We start from the raw sequence: 18567 nt of genomic DNA, 5'->3' as shown, positions 1-18567 counted from the left end.
CACTGCTGCCTCACAGCGCCAGAGACCTGGGTTCAATTCCCGCCTCAGGCAACTAACTGTGTGGAGTTTGCACATTCTCCCCGTGTCTGCGTGGGTTTCCTCCGGGTGCTCCGGTTTCCTCCCACAGTCCAAAGATGTGCAGGGTCAGGTGAATTGGCCATACTAAATTGCCTGTAGTGTTAGGTAAGGGGCAAAATGTAGGGGTAGGGGTAGGGGTGGGTTTCGCTTCGGCGGGTCGGTGTGGACTTGTTGGGCCGAAGGGCCTGTTTCCACACTGTAATCTAATCTAATCTAAAAAAAAAATTCTGCTCAGACAGAATGGGAACAATGAGAAACATGTTGAGTCATGGGAAGGCTCTATCTGAGGAGCACAATAATCCCACTGTCCCATCAAACATTCACCACCAACTGATTCACACATTGATAGGACACAGCAGCCCTTCAATTCCCCACTAATATGAGAAAACATCACACCAAGCAACATTTATAAAGGCATCTTTAATAGAAGCATTCCATACTTTATGAGCTTGTAATACCAAAAATGAGTATTCAGAAGTGTAGCACTATAATACAGAAGGGTCCAAAATAAGAGTCCCTATCTTTAATAAAGAAACATTTCCTGGTTTTCACTGCAGAAGCTCACACTACCTACTGCAATGGTTGATAGAGACTATCTTCCTCCTTGTTACATCAGTTCATGTTCAGACTAATTTCTGGCTAAGTGACTTATCCCCTTCTGTTTAAATATAGGCCGGATTAGATCTCTGTGTTGTCACTGTGTTAACTCACTGCTGTGACATTGTGTAATCAGTGGAACTGTTACCTTTATCAGTAAATCCCTTCATCCATCCCCTTTCTCAATCGTAAAGCAAGAAACTGAGGAAACTGCACATATTCCAGAGAGTTATGACCTTCCAAAGCTCTCTCAATTCTGGGATTGTTCCCGTAGGTTGGAAAATTGCAAAAGGCATTTCATAATTTAAGGAAAGGTGAAAAACTAAGAATTTAAAACTTTGTATTCTATTTGTATGTATTGTGTTTGGGACAGGGTGAATGTGCATAATTGGACCAATGAGAAATGAGAGCAATCCAACTTGTGTTTGTAAAGAGTAAGTCAGGTTTAGGAAACCTGGTTAAATGTTGTGAGACGGTAACTAACTTGGTGGATGTTGCAGTGTTTGCAGGTTTGTATAAAGGTTGCACATGGCATTCAACAAGATTCCACAAATCTGACGGTGAACAAATAAAAATAAAGTTGCACGGCAATTGGAAGCCACCTTTAGGCATTTCTCTCTGGAATTGGTTTGGGGGGAGAGTTGGAATAAACAGTGCTATGCCCACTCAATGGGATATTACTGGTGCTCAATATTCCTCTAAAACACACGCGCACATAGCAGCTGTGATGCTCTGCACACAGTGAATAGTGGCACTTCAGAAGCTGGTGAAGCACAGAAGAAAATGAGAGGCAATGCTGCTGGTGGTGTCCATCAAGAACTGTCCTGGTCCCTCTCACAGCTCTTTTGGCTACACAAAAACCAAAACAGATGGAATTAAACATCAACAAGTACGAGGTCAGCTATTCTGTTCTCTTCTTGATTAGCCGAAAGGAATTTCTAAATGTTCAGAAGCTTGCAAATGGGAGAAGTAGGTAGAGTTAAAGAAAACACTCAGAATGAGTGAACAGGCACAAAAGAGAGTGGAATTAGCACAAGAATTTTTTTTTTAAAAGTTAAGGAGACTGGGATACAGAGAGAGGTAATGATCACACTACTGATTTAGCCAGCTCTGGTTTAACCCAATCCAAAGGGCTGTTTACAGATTTGGGTGCTATTTCTTAGGAAGGGACAGATTGCCTTTCGAATCTGCAATGCTGCTTCACCAGAATGGTCCCAGGGCTTTTACTCTGCCTTGGTTATAGATGATGACGTACATGAAACGGTGTAGGTTAGATGGGCTTCAGATTGGTATGACAGGTCGGCGCAACATCAAGGGCCGAAGGGCCTGTACTGCGCTGTAATGTTCTATGATGAACTGGTGAACAGACGGGTACATGGGAGCAGAATTTTATGATTAAACGCTGGGTGGAGGGGGTTCAGGTTGAAGTTAGGAAGCACCTGTTAAAACCTGAGAATGCAACTTTTTTAAAAAAAGGTTTTGTGATTTACACATGAAAGAAATGAAACATCACTGTATTCTAACAGATGAAAGGCTTAACAGACAATCAATTTTTTAATGTATAATTTCAGTTACATCACACTGTAAATTTTTGCTACAAATTCTGTGTTACAATCGAGCCCTCCACTATCACCTGATGAAGGAGCGTCGCTCCGAAAACTAGTGTGCTTCCAATTAAACCTGTTGGACTATAAATTGGTGTTGTGTGATTTTTAACTTTGTACACCCCAGTCCAACACCAGCATCTCCAAATCATGCCTGGCTAAAGAAGCATGTCTTGTTGACAAAGGATTATTGTTGTATTTTGTTTTTAAGCATTCCTCAACCTGGCAACAGCTGTCAGTGGGGACGAGGTCAATAATGTCATAAGACGCCGAGTACCTGCAAATCTCTCCATGATCTACATGTCATCTTGATTTAGAATCACAGAATCCAAACAGGGCTTATCGAGTCCACACCAACCCTCTGAAGAGCATCCTACCCAGACCCACCCCCCGTACCTTATAACCCACACATCACCAAGCTAATCCATCTAGCCTGCACATCCCTGGACACTACGGACAATTTAGCATGGCCAATCCACTTAGCCTGCACACCTTTGGACTGTGGGAGAAAACCGAAGCACTCTGAAGAAAAAGATGCAGATGTGCAAACTCCACACAGACTGTTGCCCAAAGATGGGATCGAACCTGGGCTCCTGGTCCCACGAGGCTGCAGTGCTAACCACTGAACCAACGTGCAGCCAATTTGGATAAATGTCTTCACCCCTTCATTTTTGCCAGATCAAAATCCTGGGACATTCCTCATAACAAGAAACACTTTTGCCTCAAAAACTGCAGTGGATCAAGAAGGCCACCTTCTCACCATCTTTCCAGGGACAAATAGGAATGGGCATTAAGTACTTTGTTCCAAAAGATGAAATAAGTTTAAAATGTTACAAACCAGGAGGCAAATTAAAATAACCATAGACCCAGATTTTCTTCACTAGTGCTGAGGTTAATCTGGGGAGATTTATGTCCAGGAGTAAGGGTGAGGGATTCTCAGGGTTAAAGCAGGGTTGCCTGCATGCAATGCATCAAAGCCTGACTGTGCTAAAGCCTCATATTCACATCATTGCTTTAAGCAGAAGATGATTCAAAAATCAGAAGTGATGATTTTCACACAAGGAGCCGATTGCAAAACATGTAAAGCATGAAGTGGAGATTTTCTGCCTATTCCATTTGACCATATTCTCTCTCTCTCTCTCTCTGTGTCTCTTTCTCTCTCTGTTTGAGGCACATCAGACCCTTAGACTGCTACACTATTGGGTATTCTATCTGGAGAGAAGTAGTAATATGGAAGCTTCTTATTCTTATTGCGTTCTGCAATCCGATTTGAAATTTCTTGAAGGTGCACTTGGAAATTCCGGATAGCTTCCTTGACAGGCTTTTCTATGAAGTGTTCATCTGGATACATTCCAAGGAACAGCTGCAGAAATAACAAACATCTTTGATAAATATTTATGTAAATCATCTCATGTTATGTTATTCCAATATGAAATGAGATCGATATGCTCATGCACATCTGTATACACATGTCCAGAGCTCCTTATGAGGCGCTACTACACCACATCACAGAACGGAATACCAAACATAACACAGAACAAGGTGTAAACTGACACATGTATTGAATGAAGCTGAAGTATTATGGTCTAACAGTGTAATTACTTGAAATTTCTGGAAACTACAAGATACAGCATGGTGGGGGTAGCGAGAAGTCTATGAGTAAATTCCATTCATCTTAAATAGATTGAATGCTGAAGTAGGTTGAGAAAAATGGAAAGAAATGTACAAAAATGAAATAACCAAAGAATTGCAGATGATGGAAATCAGAACAAAAACAGAAGTTGCTGGAAAAGCTCAGCAGATCTAACAGCATCTGTGGATGAAAAGCAGAGTTCAGGCCCGGTCACCTTTTTTGCAGAATCATGTTCTAAGGGAAACACCCTCTTGCATCTACCGTGCTGAGTCCCCCCAATGCAATCGTCTCTCACACTCCGAAACTGCGATGCATACAGACTCAGTCTGTCCAACATTTCTTATGGGATAAGCCCTTCATCCCTGGAACATACTCACACAGCAAGTTTTGAGAAGGTCTGTAGCTCAAGTTTAGGTTCTGGATGTAGGTTTGCTCACTGAAAACAAACCTTCCAGCTCAGCGAGCAAACCTACATCCACATACTCACACTATTACATCCTTTTTCAGATAAGGTAACCAAATCTGTACACATTGCTCTGGATGTGGTCTCATCAATGTCCTGTACAATTGTAACTTCCTCACTTTTACATCCCCTTTGTTATAAAGGCCAACATTTCATCTCACTTCCTCCATTATTTGCTGCATATGCTTACTATTTGTGTTTCATATTCAAAGCCACCCAACTTCCCCTCACTGCAGCATTCTGAATGCTTTCTCTTGATTTAACCAATAGTCTGCTTTTCTATCATTCTCACAAAGTAAACAATATCACATCTTCTCCATATCATACTCCTTCTGCCAAATTTGTGTCCACTCACTAAAACTTATCTGCATCCCTTTGCTCTTTATGCGTTCCTCACAACTTACCTTCGTACCTACGATTGGTAAGTTTAGCAACAAAACCTCCAGTTCCTTCATTTGATTCATTGAGATAAAGTGCAAACAGTTGAGGCCCCAGCTCTGATCCCAGTGGCACAAAGCCAGTTACAACTTAATGCCTGTTCTCTGCTTCCTATTTGTAAACCAATCCCTTAGACTTGCTGAACTGTTCCTCCTAAACCTGCGAGCTTTTATCTTATGTTGTTATCTTTGATGTGACACTTTGTCAAGCGCCAGAAATAGTAACAAAGCAGATGAATTAATGACACAGATCATCGTGAATGACTATGATGTGGAAGGCATCACAGAGACGTGGTTGCAGGGGGTTCAGGACGGGCAGTTAAGCATCCAAAGATTTACAACTTATCAAAAAGACAGGGAGACAGGCACAGGGGGTGGGGTTGACTTGTTAGCTAAGAATGAGATTAGATCTATGGCACTGAATGACATAGGGTCAGATGATGTGGAGTCTGTGGGTGGAGTTGAGGAACCACAAAGGCAAAAACACCAGAATGGCAGTTATATATAGACCTCCCAGCAGTGGTCAGGACCAGGGGCGTAAGATGTACCAGGAAATAGGTAGGGCATGTCAGAAAGACAAGGCCACGATGGTCATATCTTCAATATGCAAATTGACTGGGTGAATAATGTTGACAGTGGATCCTACAAAAGGGAATTCATGGAATGCTTACAGGATGGCTTTTTGGAACAGCTTGTGATGGAGCCCACAAGGGAGCAGGCTATTCTGGACTTAGTGCTATGCAATGAGCCAGACTTTATAAAAGATCTTAAAGTAAGGGGACACTTAGGAGTCAGAGATCATAATATGCTAGAGTTCAATCTGTAGTTTGAATGAGAGAAGGCAAAATCGGATATAATGGTGTTCGACGAAAATCGACTGGAAGCAGAGCCTGGTGGGGAAGACAGTACAGCAACAATGACAGGAGTTTCTGGGTGTAATTGAGGACACAGTACAAAGGTTCATCCCAAAAAAAAGAAAGATTAGGAGGGTGGGGTATTAGACAGCCATGGCTGACAAAGGAAGTCAGGAAATGTATCAAAAAGAAAGAGAGAGCCTATAAAGTGGCCAAGATCACTGGGAAATCAGAAGATTGGGAAGACTACAAAAACAAACAGAGGATAACAAAGAGAGAAATAAGGAAAGAGAGGATCCAATATAAACTAGTCGGTAATATTAGAAATGATATCAATACATAAGAAACAAACGAGAGGCAAAAGTAGAAATTGGGCCGCTCCAAATTGATGCAGGAAAGCTAGTGATGGGAGATAAGGAAATAGCTGAAGAACTGAATAAGTACTTTGTGTCAGTCTTCACAGTGGAAGACATGAGTTATATCCCAACAATTAAGGAGAGTCAGGAGTCAGGAGAGTATGGTAGCCATTACAAAAGAGAAAGTGCTAGAAAAGCTAAAAGGTCTAAAAATTGATAAATCTCCTGGCCCCGATGGGCTACATCCTAGAGTTCTGAGGGAGGTTGCTGAGGAAATAGCGGAGGCGTTGGTTGTGATCTTTCAAAAATCACTGGAGTCAGGAAAAGTCCCAGATGATTGGAAAATCGCTGTTGTGACTCCCCTTGTTCAAGAAAAGATCATGTCAAAAGATGGAAAATTATAGGCCGATTAGCCTAACCTCAATTGTCGGTAAAAATTCTAGAATCCATCGTTAAGGATGAGAATTCTAAATTCTTGGAAGTGCAGGGTTGGATCAGAGCAAGTCAGCATGGATTTAGTAAGGGGAGGTCGTGCCTGAAAAACCTGTTAGAATTAATGAAGAGGTAACAAGTAGGTTAGACTAGAGAAACCCAGTGGATGTTATCTATCTAGACTTCCAAAAGGCCTTTGATAAGGTGCCTCACGGGAGGCTGCTGAGTAAGGGGAAGGGCCATAGTGTTCGAGGTGAGCTACTGCATGGATTGAGGATTGGCTGGGTGACAGAAGGCAGAGAGTTGGGATAAAATATTCTTTTTCAGAATGGCAGCTGGTGACAAGTGGTGTCCCGCAGGGTTCAGTGTTGGGGTTGCAGCTGTTCACTTTATATATTAATGATCTGGATGAAGGGACTGGAGGCAGGAGAGGCAGGTAGTACTGAAGAGGTTGCAGAAAGATTTAGACAGTTTAGGAAAGTGATCCAGGTAATGGCTGATGAAATTCAGTGAGAGCAAATGCACGGTCTTACACTCTGGAAAAAAGAATACAGGCATGGTCTATTTTCTAAATGGTGAGAAAATTCATAATGCCAAAGTACAAAGGGAGTGCTAGTCCAGGATTCTCTAAAGGTTTACTTGCAAGTTAAGTCCGTGATTAAGAAAGCACGGTGGGTGGCACGGTGGTTAGCACTGCTGCCTCACAGCGCCAGAGACCCGGGTTCAATTCCCGTCTCAGGCGACTGACTGTGTCGAGTTTGCACGTTCTCCCCGTGTCTGCGTGGGTTTCCTCCGGGTGCTCCGGTTTCCTCCCACAGTCAAAGATGTGCAGGTTAGGTGAATTGGCCATGCTAAATTGTCCGTAGTGTTAGGTAAGGGGTAAATGTAGGGGTATGGGTGGGTTGCGCTTCGGCGGGTCGGTGTGGACTTGTTGGGCCGAAGGGCCTGTTTCCTCACTGTAATGTAATCTAATATAATCTAAAGCAAATGTAATGTTGTCATTTATCCCAAGATGGTTGGAGTATAAAAGCAGCAATGTGCTTCTGAGACTTTATAAAGCTCTAGTTAGGCCCCATTTAGAATAATGAGTCAAATCTTGGGCCCCATACCTCAGGAAGGACATACTGGCACTGGAGTGTGTTCAGCGGAGATTCATAGAGATGATCCCTGGAATGGTAGGCCAAACATACGATGAACAGCTGAGGATCCTGGCATTGTATTCATTAGAGTTTAGATGGTTGAGGAGAGATTTAATAGAAACTTACAAGATAATGCATGGCTTAGAAAGGGTGGGCGCTGGGAATTTGTTTCCGTTAGGTGGGGAGACTAGAACTCTTGGGCACAGCCTTAGAATTAGAGGGGGTCAATTTAGAATGGAAATGAGGAGACATTTCTTCAGCCAGAGAGTACTGGGCCTGTGGAATTCATTGCGACGGAGCGCAGTGGAGGCCAGGATGTTAAATGTCATGATTATGGGCTACGCAGAGAGTGTGAAATGCCCATCAGCCATGATTAAATGGCGGAGTGGACTTGATGGGCTGAATGGCCTTACTTCCACTCCTATGTCTTATGGTCTTATGGTGATGTGGTCTGTGGGTTATAGCACACTGAACCTCCTGTCCAGGGAGCCTCCTGCAATCACATCCCTACCCTTAGACACTGACTATTTAGTGTGTCCTTACCTCATTGTCCTGAAACTGGCTGAGTGCCCATACAGCACCCAGATGCCAGCATGAGCGCCCTCTGTCTGGCAGACTCTCAATGATGTACTCCACATTCACAACACCTTTCTGGCAAGGTGGGGGCTGCCGCATTGTGGGAGGAGAGTTCGGGATCCACGAACACCAGTCATACTGTCAGTAAAGAAAATTACAACATAGAATTAACAGACAGTCAGGCTGAATATTGGTTTGATTAGATCCCCTACAGTGTGGCCCTTCAGCCCAACATGTCCATACCGACCCTCCAAACAGTAACCTTGACTCATTTCCTTTTTTTAACCCCGGACTAATGCACCTAACATAATGGGTAATTTAGCATGGCCAATTCACCTCGCCTGCACATCTTTTGGATTGTGGGAGGAAACCAGAGCACCCGGAGGAAACCCACGCAGACACAAACAATCGCCTGAGGCTGGAATCGAATGTGGGTCCCTGGTGCTGTGAGGCAGCAGTGTGATGAGCCACTGAGCCATCATGATGCTCATTCCCCCAATTTCAGCCTCACTAAGGAGAATATGACTGAACTGGACAGGAATTAAACTTTACTAGGTGGCCTACCTGCTGAGTCCTAGTATTCTCAATTTTCACTGGCACTTTGAGCACAGTCCTTTCTCAGCACATGCAATGAGGCTATGATGTGACCTATGCTCTGTGTTGGTTTTGAATGAACACAGTGAGGAAACCAAGGAAAGAGGAGCAGGAATAGGGCTTTCAGCCCCTGAAGCCTGCTCCACCATTCAATAGGATCATGGCCGATCATTCAACTCAGTACGCTGTTCCCACTTTCACCCCATATTCTTTGATCCCTTTAGCCTTAAGAATATCTCACACTCTCGTGAGGGAGTGAACTAGCTCTGAGAAAATGATAGGCTCCACAAAGGAGGAGCTGACCTCCTCTGCCCCAAACTACACAGCCCATTCCTTCCCAGCACCTCTTCTCCTACACCAACATCCCCATTAACCCCAAGGACAGCTGCTGCTGTTAGTTTCCCCCATCTATTGCAGGAAGTGCACTAGGAGAAAGTGAGGACTGCAGATACTGGAGATCAAAGTCGAGAGGGTGTTGCTGGCAAAGCACATCAGATCAGGCAGCATCTGAGGGGCAGGAGAATTGACATTGCAGGCATAAGCCCTTCATCAGGAATGAGGCTTGTCAGCAGGGGGCTGAGCTATAAAAAGGAAGACAGGGTGGGGTTTGAGGAAAGTAGCTGACAAAGCGATAGGTGGATGAAGGTGAGGGAGAAGGTATTAGATCGGGCGAGTGATGGACAGGTCAGGAGGGCGGTGCCGAGTTGGAGGCTTCGGACTGGGATAACGTGGGGGGAGGGGAAATGAGGAATCTGTTGAAATCCACATTTATCCCATGTGGTTACAGGGTCCCAAGGCAGAATATGAGGTGTTCTTCCTCCAGGCGTCGGGTGGTTAGGGTTTGGCGATGGAGGAGGCCCAGGACCTGCATGTCCTTGATGGAGTGGAAGGGGGAGTTGAAGTGTTGGGGTGGTGGGCTTGGTGGGTGTGGATGTCCCAGAGATGTTCTCTGAAATGATTCGCAAGAAGGCGTCCTTTTTTTCCAATGTACACGAGACCACACTGTGTGCAACAGATGCAGTAGATGACATTGGTAGAGGTGCAGGTAAATTTCTGATGGATGTGTAAAGATCCCTTGGGGTCTTGGACGGAGGTGAGGGGAGTGGTGTGGGTGCAGGTTTTGCAGTGGCAGAGAAAGTTGCCAGGAGTGGGGTGTGGACTGGTGGGGGTTGTGGACCTGATGAGGAGTCGCAGAGGGAATGGTCTCTCCGGAACGCTGATAGGGGTGGAAGGGAAATATATCTCTGGTGCTGGGGTCTGTTGGAAGTGGCAGAAATGGTGGAAGATGATGCGATGTACGTGGAGGTTAGTTGGGTGGAAGGTGAGGACCAGGGAAATTCTGTCCTTGTTGCGTTGGGAAAGTGGGGTTCAAGGGCGGTGGTGTGTGAAGTAGAGGAGATGCGCTGGAGGGCATCGTCAACCATGTGAGAAAAGAAATTGCAATCATGGAAGAAGGAGGCCATCTGGGACATTCTGAGGTGGAATTGGTCATCCTGGGAACAGATGCGGCGGAAGCGGAGGAATTCGGAATAAGGGATGGTAGCTGTGGGAGTCGGTGGTATTGTAATAGATGTCTGTGGTTAGTCGGTCACCAGAGATTGTGAAGGAGAGGTCCAGGAAGGGGAGGGAGGTGTCTGAGATGGTCCAGGTGAATTTGAGGTCGGTGAACTTGATGAACTGTTCAACGTCCTCATGGGAGCACGAGGTGGTGGTGATACAGTCATCGATGTAGCGGAGGAATAGGTGGGGGGTGGTGCTGGTGTAACTGCGGAAGATAGACTGTTTAACATACCCGACAAACAATCAGGCATAGCTGGGTCCCTTGTTGGTGCCCATGGCTACCCCTTTGGTTTGGAGGAAGTGGGAGGATTGGAAGGAGAGGGTGAGGACTAGTTTAGCCAGGCGGATGAGGGTACTGGTTGGGACAGCGTGAGGGGAAGAAACTGAGGGCTTGGAGACCTTCGCCGTGGCGGATCGATGTGTACAGGGACTGACGTGGCTACAAGTTAGTGTGGGTCTGGTACCAAAGGGTTAGGTATGGGATGGGTGCCAATGTCTCATACCCAATTGCCATTATAATCAAAGCTCCACATTTCCCATAGCACATCAGCATCCTTTCCAACCAGAATGTCAAACAGAAGCTTACAAATGGGATGGCTCCCCTTGACTAGGTGCTGACTAAATAACTGCATGTTTCTAAAATTCTCATTTTAATTGTGTCTTTTGCATATTTTTCCTGGAATCACTTTTACCAGCTTACCTCAGTCCTCTTGTCATCCTTGCCTGGGTTTTTCCTATCAATGTACCATTTTCCCATCTCCCTTGCCAGTTTCCTTCATTACATTCAACTCTTGCAACCCTCCAAAATGTCAAGAACTCCCCTCTTGCTGGTCCTGGGAAATCTGTTTGGATCTTCTCCAAGGTCAGTGACCCCTTGAGTGATTTTAACAAGGTCAGCCAGCTGGACCTCACAGAATAGGAATTCCCTGATTGGGGCTGTGAATCTGGTCCAATCAGGGAGACCTGGCTCACAGATTTCCCCGTCCAATTCTATTTCGATTTAACCCCTGCCCTGCCCTTCACTGTTTTGATCACACAGCACTGCCCTTTGATGTGAAGGGCAGTGTTTGTCACTGGCCACTCGGGTGTTTTCCTATCTTCCTGGTGGTGGAAATTGAAGAAAGATTCGTGCACTTTGTGTCTTTCACTGTGTCTCAGACCTGCACACACACACCATGGGTGCTGGGGCAAAAATAAAAAAAAATTAGAAAAAAAAATGGAGGGGAGTGACACTCCAGCAGTGCGCCGGCGGCGCTGCCCCTCTCCAGTGGACGAGCCAACGGTGTGTCTCGACTGTCCCGCACTGCGGCCTGACCTACCCAAACCCCCCCAGGGGCTATAGCAGGGCCTCCTGCTGCCTCAACTCCTCCGGCCCCTGGGGAGGACTTTAATAAAAAAAATAGGAGGAGGGACTTCCCCGTCCAATTCTATTTTGATTTAGTCCCTACCCTCCCCTTCACTGTTTTGATCACACAGCACTGTCCTTTGATGTGAAGGGCAGTGTTTGTCACTGGCCACCCGGGTGTTTTCCTATCTTCCTGGTGGTGGAAATTGAATAAAGATTTGTGCACTTTGTGTCTCTCACTGTGTCTCACACCTGCACACACACACACCATGGGTGCTGGGGAAAAAATAAGCACTACCGCAGTTAGACGGGAGTGTGGGGGTTTAAAAAAGAAAAAAGAAAAGAGAAAAAAAATTAACAGAGGAGTTAGCATTGCCCTTTGATGTGAAGGGCACAGCTTGTCACTGGCCACTCGGGTGTTTTCCTATTGAGAGTTGGATCAGTGTGAGTGTGTGTGTGCACGTGCAAGGACTCCCCTCCTTGAAGGGGTCTGAAAAAAAAGAGACTTCCCTGTCCAATTCTATTTCGATTTAACCCCTGCCCTGCCCTTTACTGTTTGATCACGCAGCATTGATGTGAAGGGCAGTGTTTGTCACTCGCCACTCGGGTGTTTTCCTATCTTCCTGGTGGTGGAAATTGAATAAAGATTCGTGCACCTTGTGTCTCTCACTGTGTCTCACACCTGCACACACACAACATGGGTGCTGGGGAAAAATAAGCACTACTGCAGTAGTGTCGGGGTAAGAAAAAATATATAAAAAAGATAAAAACAAAGAAGAAAATAAAAGGAGAGACAGAGATTCTGACATTCTGGGTGCTGACTTTGATAAAGCTGTGCCAAAGTTGAGAACTTTCCTTGTGTAAATAAAAGGTGACTTTATTGAGAGGTTATTGAACAGTGAGAGACCTGGATAGAGTGGACAGGGAGAAGATGTTTCCACTAGTAGGAGAGACTAGGAACAGACAGCACAACCTTAGAGTGGAGGGATGACACTTTAGAACTGAGATGATGAGGAATTTTTTCAGCCATAGGCTGTCAACCTCTGTCATTGCCACAGAGGGCTGTGGAGGCCAAATCATTGGGTGTCTTTAAGACAGAGATAGACAGGTTCTTGAGTGGCAAGGAGATCAAAGGTTAAAGGGAGAAGGCAGGAGAATAGGGTTGAGAAACATATTAGTTATGATTGAATGGTGGAGCACACTTGTTGGGCCGAATAGCCACTTCTGCTTCTATGGTCTTATGGTGTAAGACTTTCCACCGACTATCAAAGGCCCACACTGGGGCTGAGAAAGCATCTCCAGTGTTGAGTACGTCAGTAACTAGCTGCCTCATGACTTCTGTGCATGTTGCTAATGCCACTGGGGCCAGTTTCCTGTTCTGCACAGTTCAGTACAAAATGTCATACTTTATTTGCCTATATGTGCCTCTCGGTCACACACTGGATGTGCACTGACCTACTTTCTGGCTGACTGTACAAAACGAGACAAAGGACAGTGAGGAATTTGTGAACGATATGAATGTAATACCTGGCCAAAGTTGACAGCAGCGTGTTGAGCAGAGGCGGTAAAGATGACCACAGTTAGATACTCAATCAGCTTCTCAATTGTCTTGACTGTTTTGGGAAAGCCTGCAAAGTTAAAGGTGTTATTCATACAATGTGCTAGCCTAATTGAGAGGAATGTCACCTGTCTGGTCAGAGTAGCCCAGAGGTCCATCAGCACTGCAATTTCTCCAAGATGCTCTTAACTGAAATGGTGTGTGGCGCCCCACACCCCCATTGTGCCACAGGGGGAAAGGTCAGTGTGTGACACCCCCTCCCCCAAATTCCCAGAGTGGGAAAGGTCAGTGTGTGACCCCCTCCCTCCCTCAAAGTCCCAGAGTGGGAAAGGTCAGTGTGTGACCACCCTCACCCTCTCCCCCAATGTCCCAGAGTGGGAAAGGTCAGTGTGTGACCACCCTCACCCTCTCCCCCAATGTCCCAGAGTGGGAAAGTTCGGTGTGTGACCCCTCTCCCCCAATACTCCAGAGTGGGAAAGGTCAGTGTGTGACCCCCTCCCCTTCAATGCCTCAGAGCAGGAAAGGTCAGTGTGTGACCCCTCTCCCCCAATACTCCAGAGTCGGAAAGGTCAGTGTGTGATTTCCCCCTCCCGCGATGTCCCAGAAAGGGAAAGGTCAGTGTGTGGTCACAGTGGGAGGAGAAGTGGAGTGAAAACCTGTCTGGAAATTGCAGTTTTCTTTTCTTTCAAAAATATAACTTTACTCTTAAAAACCTTTCTGTACATGCACATTGACATGCACGGTTGCATATAAGCAAACAAACAAAATGTTGAACTTAGACTCGACCTCTCTTACACAGTACTAACATTTACATATATTTGAGGTACTAGGAGAGTCTGATAGCTGAATGGATTGGCATTTACCCTTCGGCAGGAAGACCTCAGGCAGTGGGTCTTTACCCGCTGTACTTTGGTGGCAGCCGTCCCAGAGTTTAGCGCGTTCCCCCAGCACGTATTCCAGGACCCTGGAATGTGCAAGGCTGCAACGTTCAGTCAGGGTCAACTCCTTCTGGAAGAAGGATAACTCCTGGAAGACCTGCAAGTTTCGGGCAGACCAAAGAACGCCTTTCACCAAGTTGATGGTCTTCCAGGCGCAGTTGATATTTTGTCTTGGTGTTTGTCCCGGGGAACAAACCATAGAACACAGAGGCTTGGGACGAACGTCGGCAAAACCTTTCGCTCGACTATCTTTGAAAAGGCACATTTCAGAAGGAGAATGTGTGACAGTCTCTACCCACACCCCAACAGCCGCTCTGAGGGCAGTGTGCAGTAGCGAAGACTGACTGGGTGTACATAAAAGATCTCACAGGTAGAGACCTTCTCAAATGACTTTGACAGTCAGCTCAGGGAACCATGTTACAGGATCCACTCTCTCCTTTTCCCACAGGGCTTGAGGACGCTATGTGCTGACTGACCAATTCCTGACGGGTGTGTGGACAATGATGGTTCCCTTTGCAAATTTCCCTATGAAGGACAGGTGATAGGGAACAGTCTGACCACTTGGAGCATTGCACAGCACGGAGGCATGTCCATCCTTTGCAATGCCAGGGACAGAGAGAACCTCAATGTGTAGTGACACATGGTGTTTGTACCTAGGGTCTACACACAGCTTGAGGCAGCCACAAACAAAGAGGGCCATCAAGGTGAGGGCAACATTGGATACGTTCTCCCCACCTCTTATCCAGAGTTTTGTACATGGAGTCCCTGCAGACACGGTCTACTTAGGCTTCCAGAGGAAATGGAGGATGGCTTGGGTGACTGAAACAGCACAGTTTTGGGGAATGAGTACAACAACGGAGAGAGTGCCTCCCATCTGATTGACCAGATATTTACCTGCAATGGAGAGGGAGGGGTGCTCCCACAGAGCCAGTTTCTGCTTCACCTTGGTGATGCACCCCTCCCAGATCTATGCACACGCCTCAGCCCCTCCAAACTATATTCCCAGCACTTCCCTGACAGTGAAGGGAATGAAAGATCGGTTGGCCAAGTTCCCAAAAAAACATTGCTTTGCTCTTGCTTCGATTTCCCTCGGCCCCTGAGGCCAGTTCAAACTGGTTTCAGATACTCATGAGTCTGCAGAATGACAGCGGATCCAAACAGAAAATGGCGACCTGCAGGCCTCCACTGCCTGGAATAGTCTCAAACTCACATTCTTCCTGATGGACCCAGCAAATGGCTCTATACAACACACAAACAAAGCAACAGAGAGAGTGGGCAGCCCTGCCTGATTCCAGATCTGATCGGGAAGCTTTCCGATTCCCACCCATTGATTGAGACTGTGCTAACCATGTTGATGTAGAGCAGTTGGATCCAACTCAGGTTTCCACCCTAAAGCCTGTTTTGGAGAGCATGTCCCACGTGTAGGTGTGCGATATCCTGTCAAAGGCCTTCTCCTGGTCCAGGCTGATGAGGCAGGCCTCCATCCCTTGTCCTGCAGGTAGGCGATCGTATCCCTGAGGAGCACAATGCTCTCAGAGATCGTCTTGCATGGTACAGCACAGGTTTGGTTGGGTTGAACCACTGATCCCTGAGCAGACCTTATCCGGTTGGCGATGACCTTTGGACAGGATTTTGTAACCTGTATTCAGCAATGATATTGACCACTAATTTCTAATTTCCTCCCTCTTCCCTTTCTGCTTGCAGACGAGGGTGATGATACCTTTCCTCATGGATTCGCTAGTGGTACCTGACAGGAACATACTGTCATACACCTCCAGCAGGTCCTGGCCAATCAAGTCCCACAGAGCTGAATACAACTCGGCTGGTAAGCCATCACTTATTCTTTTCTCAGGACTCGAGGGCCTTGGTCACCAGCCTGTCCTGTGTACTGTTGTCTAAGACCTCTATGATAGAGGACAGGAATGACTGGGAGGCCGCACTGTCTGGGGGTGGGCTTCGTGTCATACAATCTGGCAGCAAAGGATTTACTGATTCTCAGGAAGTCAGACTGAGATGACTTTACCGAGCCATGTTCTTCCTTCAGGCTGCTGCACACAGAGATCTCCCTGTGCACCTTCTGAAAGAAGAAATGGGATCATGTATCATTCTACTCCACAATGCAGACCCTGGACCGGAATATTATGTTGGAGGCCTCTGAGGCAAAGAGTGAGGCTTGCTGTCTCTTCCTCCTTGAGATCCCTCTGTGACATTAACCTCCATCGTCTGCACAGGAGGAGGTTCTGTATACTTTTCTGTAGTTTGGACAATTTTGCCTAGCCCTGTCTCGCCTTCTGAACACATTTGAGGACAAAAAAGCTCTTTGTGTTTCTCTGACTGTTTCCCATTAGTCGTCTAGAGACTCAAAGAGGGGCTTCATGGGTCTCCAACTTGTGCAAGCCCTTTTGAGCTCATTGATGTTTTCTGGGGTCAACAATTTCATGTTCAGTTTCCATGCTGTTTTGCCAGCCTGCTGGTCGTCCTGTATGTGACTGATGGCCAGCAGGAGGCAGTGGTCAGAGAAGAACACCAGCTTGACATTGGTGGATCTGACTGAGAATGTGTGGGACCCAAATAGGAAATGTATCCTTGAGTGGATAGACGCGTCTGGCCATGATCAGTCTATCTATGCCTGGGCGGGGGGACTGAAGGGGTCGTGTAGCTTGGTGACTTGAATTCTTTCCATCAGGAATCTGAATGTGGAGTCCAGTTCACTGTCAGCCCGCCCAGATCGTCCATCCGCATCAATGATACGGTTGAAGTCTCCGGCCAGAATGACTGGCCTGGACATTACCAGCAGCAGTGGGAGTATTCCTGTATAGAATGTCTGTTATCTGAGCGCCCACCCACCACCTCCTTAACCTCAGAGGTGGTGAAGTTGCCTCCTTGCAGCAGAAACCCAGGCCGCAGGAACGGCTATCATTGTAGTTTTCTCTCAGTGATGTGAGAGAAAGCCATTTATATACATAAATGATCTAGAAGAGGGCACTGTTGGTATGATCAGCAAGTTTGCAGATGACATGAAGATTGGTGGAGTAGCAGAAACCATAAGGGACTGTCAGAGAATACAGGAGGATATAGATAGACTAGAGAGTTGGGCGGGAAAGTGGCAGATGGATTTCAATCCAGACAAATGTGAGTTAAAACTAATTAGGCATTTAGGTAAGACTAATTCTAGAGCGAATTGTGCAGTAAACAGAAGAGCCTTGAGAAAAGGTGATGAACAGAGAGATCTGGGAGTGCAGGTCCATTGTACCCTGAAGGTGGCTGGACAGGTGGATAGAGTGGTCAAGAAAGCATATAGTGTGCTTGCCTTCATTGGACGGGGTATTGAGTATAAGAACTGGCAAGTCATGTTAAAATTGTACAAGACATTGGTTTGGCTGCATTTAAAATATTGTGTACAGTTCTGGTCACCACATTACCAAAAGGATGTGGATGTTTTGGAGAGAATGCAGAGAAGGTTTACGAGGATGTTGCCTGGTATGGACGGTGCTAGCTATGAAGAGAGGTTGAGTAGGTAAGGTTTATTTTCATTACAGAAAAGGAGATTGAGGTGGGACCTGATTGAGGTTTACAAAATCATGGAGAGTATAGACAGGGTGGATAGAGACAAGCTTTTTCCCAGGGTGAAGGATTCAATAACGAGAGGTCACGCTTTCAAGGTGAGAGGTGGAAAGTTTAAGGGGGAGACACGCGGCAAGTACATCACACAGAGGGTGGTGGGCGTTTGGAACGCGTTGCCAGCAGAGGTGGTAGAGGCAGGCACGGTAGATTCATTTAAGATGCGTCTGGGTAAATGCATGAGTAGGTGGGGAGCAGAGGGATACAAATGCTTAGGAGTTGAATGACAGGTTTAGACAGAGGATTTGGATCAGCTCAGGCTTGGAGGGCCGAAGAGCCAGTTCCTGGGCTGTAAATTTTCCTTGATCTTTGTTCTTGTTTAGAGGGATGTAGGTGATAGCAGGCTCCCTACAATTCCGGTGTATATTGTTCAGTCAGTGTGTGTAATGACAAAGGTGTAAATGCTGGTCCTGATAAGAATATATGATGGACACACTCCAGAACTAACAGAAAACAGTTGATGCTTAAGGGTTGAGTAAGGGCATTGAGAGAAAGGTGGGTACTGCGTGGGCTGGAGTGTATTACTTTTCCCTCTGTGCCATTTAAATTTAATCCCCTTTCTCCTTCCCTCGACTTCTCTTTTGATATTGTTACACTGTCCCCGTGGGGGGGGGGGGGGGGGACAGCTCTCGTATTTTGTTAATTCATTGAGAGCAGAGAAGCAGATGACTTGATGATGATTTAATAATAACAAAAGGCTTGGCAGGTGGTGCTTATTTCCTCCAACAGGTAATTTGTTGGTAGCTTATTATTGTAAAGAAAACGGGCACCTCCTCTCCCTT

General features: G+C 46.1%; 1 protein-coding gene across 3 annotated transcripts in view; it reads right to left on the bottom strand.

Moving 5' to 3' along the window:
• Nucleotides 1-2202: 2202 nt before the first annotated feature.
• LOC122541744 (polyunsaturated fatty acid 5-lipoxygenase-like) overlaps nucleotides 2203-18567 on the bottom strand; it is a 112198-nt gene continuing 95833 nt past the window's right edge. For all 3 annotated transcript variants that reach the window (XM_087982530.1, XM_087982531.1, XM_087982532.1), the window contains 3 exons: nucleotides 13196-13296; nucleotides 8137-8307; nucleotides 2203-3642 (listed from right to left, as the gene is read on the bottom strand). In XM_087982530.1, the coding sequence (XP_087838656.1) occupies nucleotides 3463-3642; nucleotides 8137-8307; nucleotides 13196-13296 (452 nt within the window). In that variant the 3' untranslated portion in view covers nucleotides 2203-3462. The remainder of the gene's footprint in view (nucleotides 3643-8136; nucleotides 8308-13195; nucleotides 13297-18567) is intronic.

Source organism: Chiloscyllium plagiosum, unplaced genomic scaffold (genome assembly GCF_037043375.1).
Source record: "Chiloscyllium plagiosum isolate Xiang-an unplaced genomic scaffold, Cpla_swu_hap1 HiC_scaffold_43, whole genome shotgun sequence".
Classification (NCBI taxonomy): domain Eukaryota; kingdom Metazoa; phylum Chordata; class Chondrichthyes; order Orectolobiformes; family Hemiscylliidae; genus Chiloscyllium; species Chiloscyllium plagiosum.
Note: the sequence above shows the minus strand (reverse complement) of the source record. Positions and strands in the feature narration are given on the sequence as shown.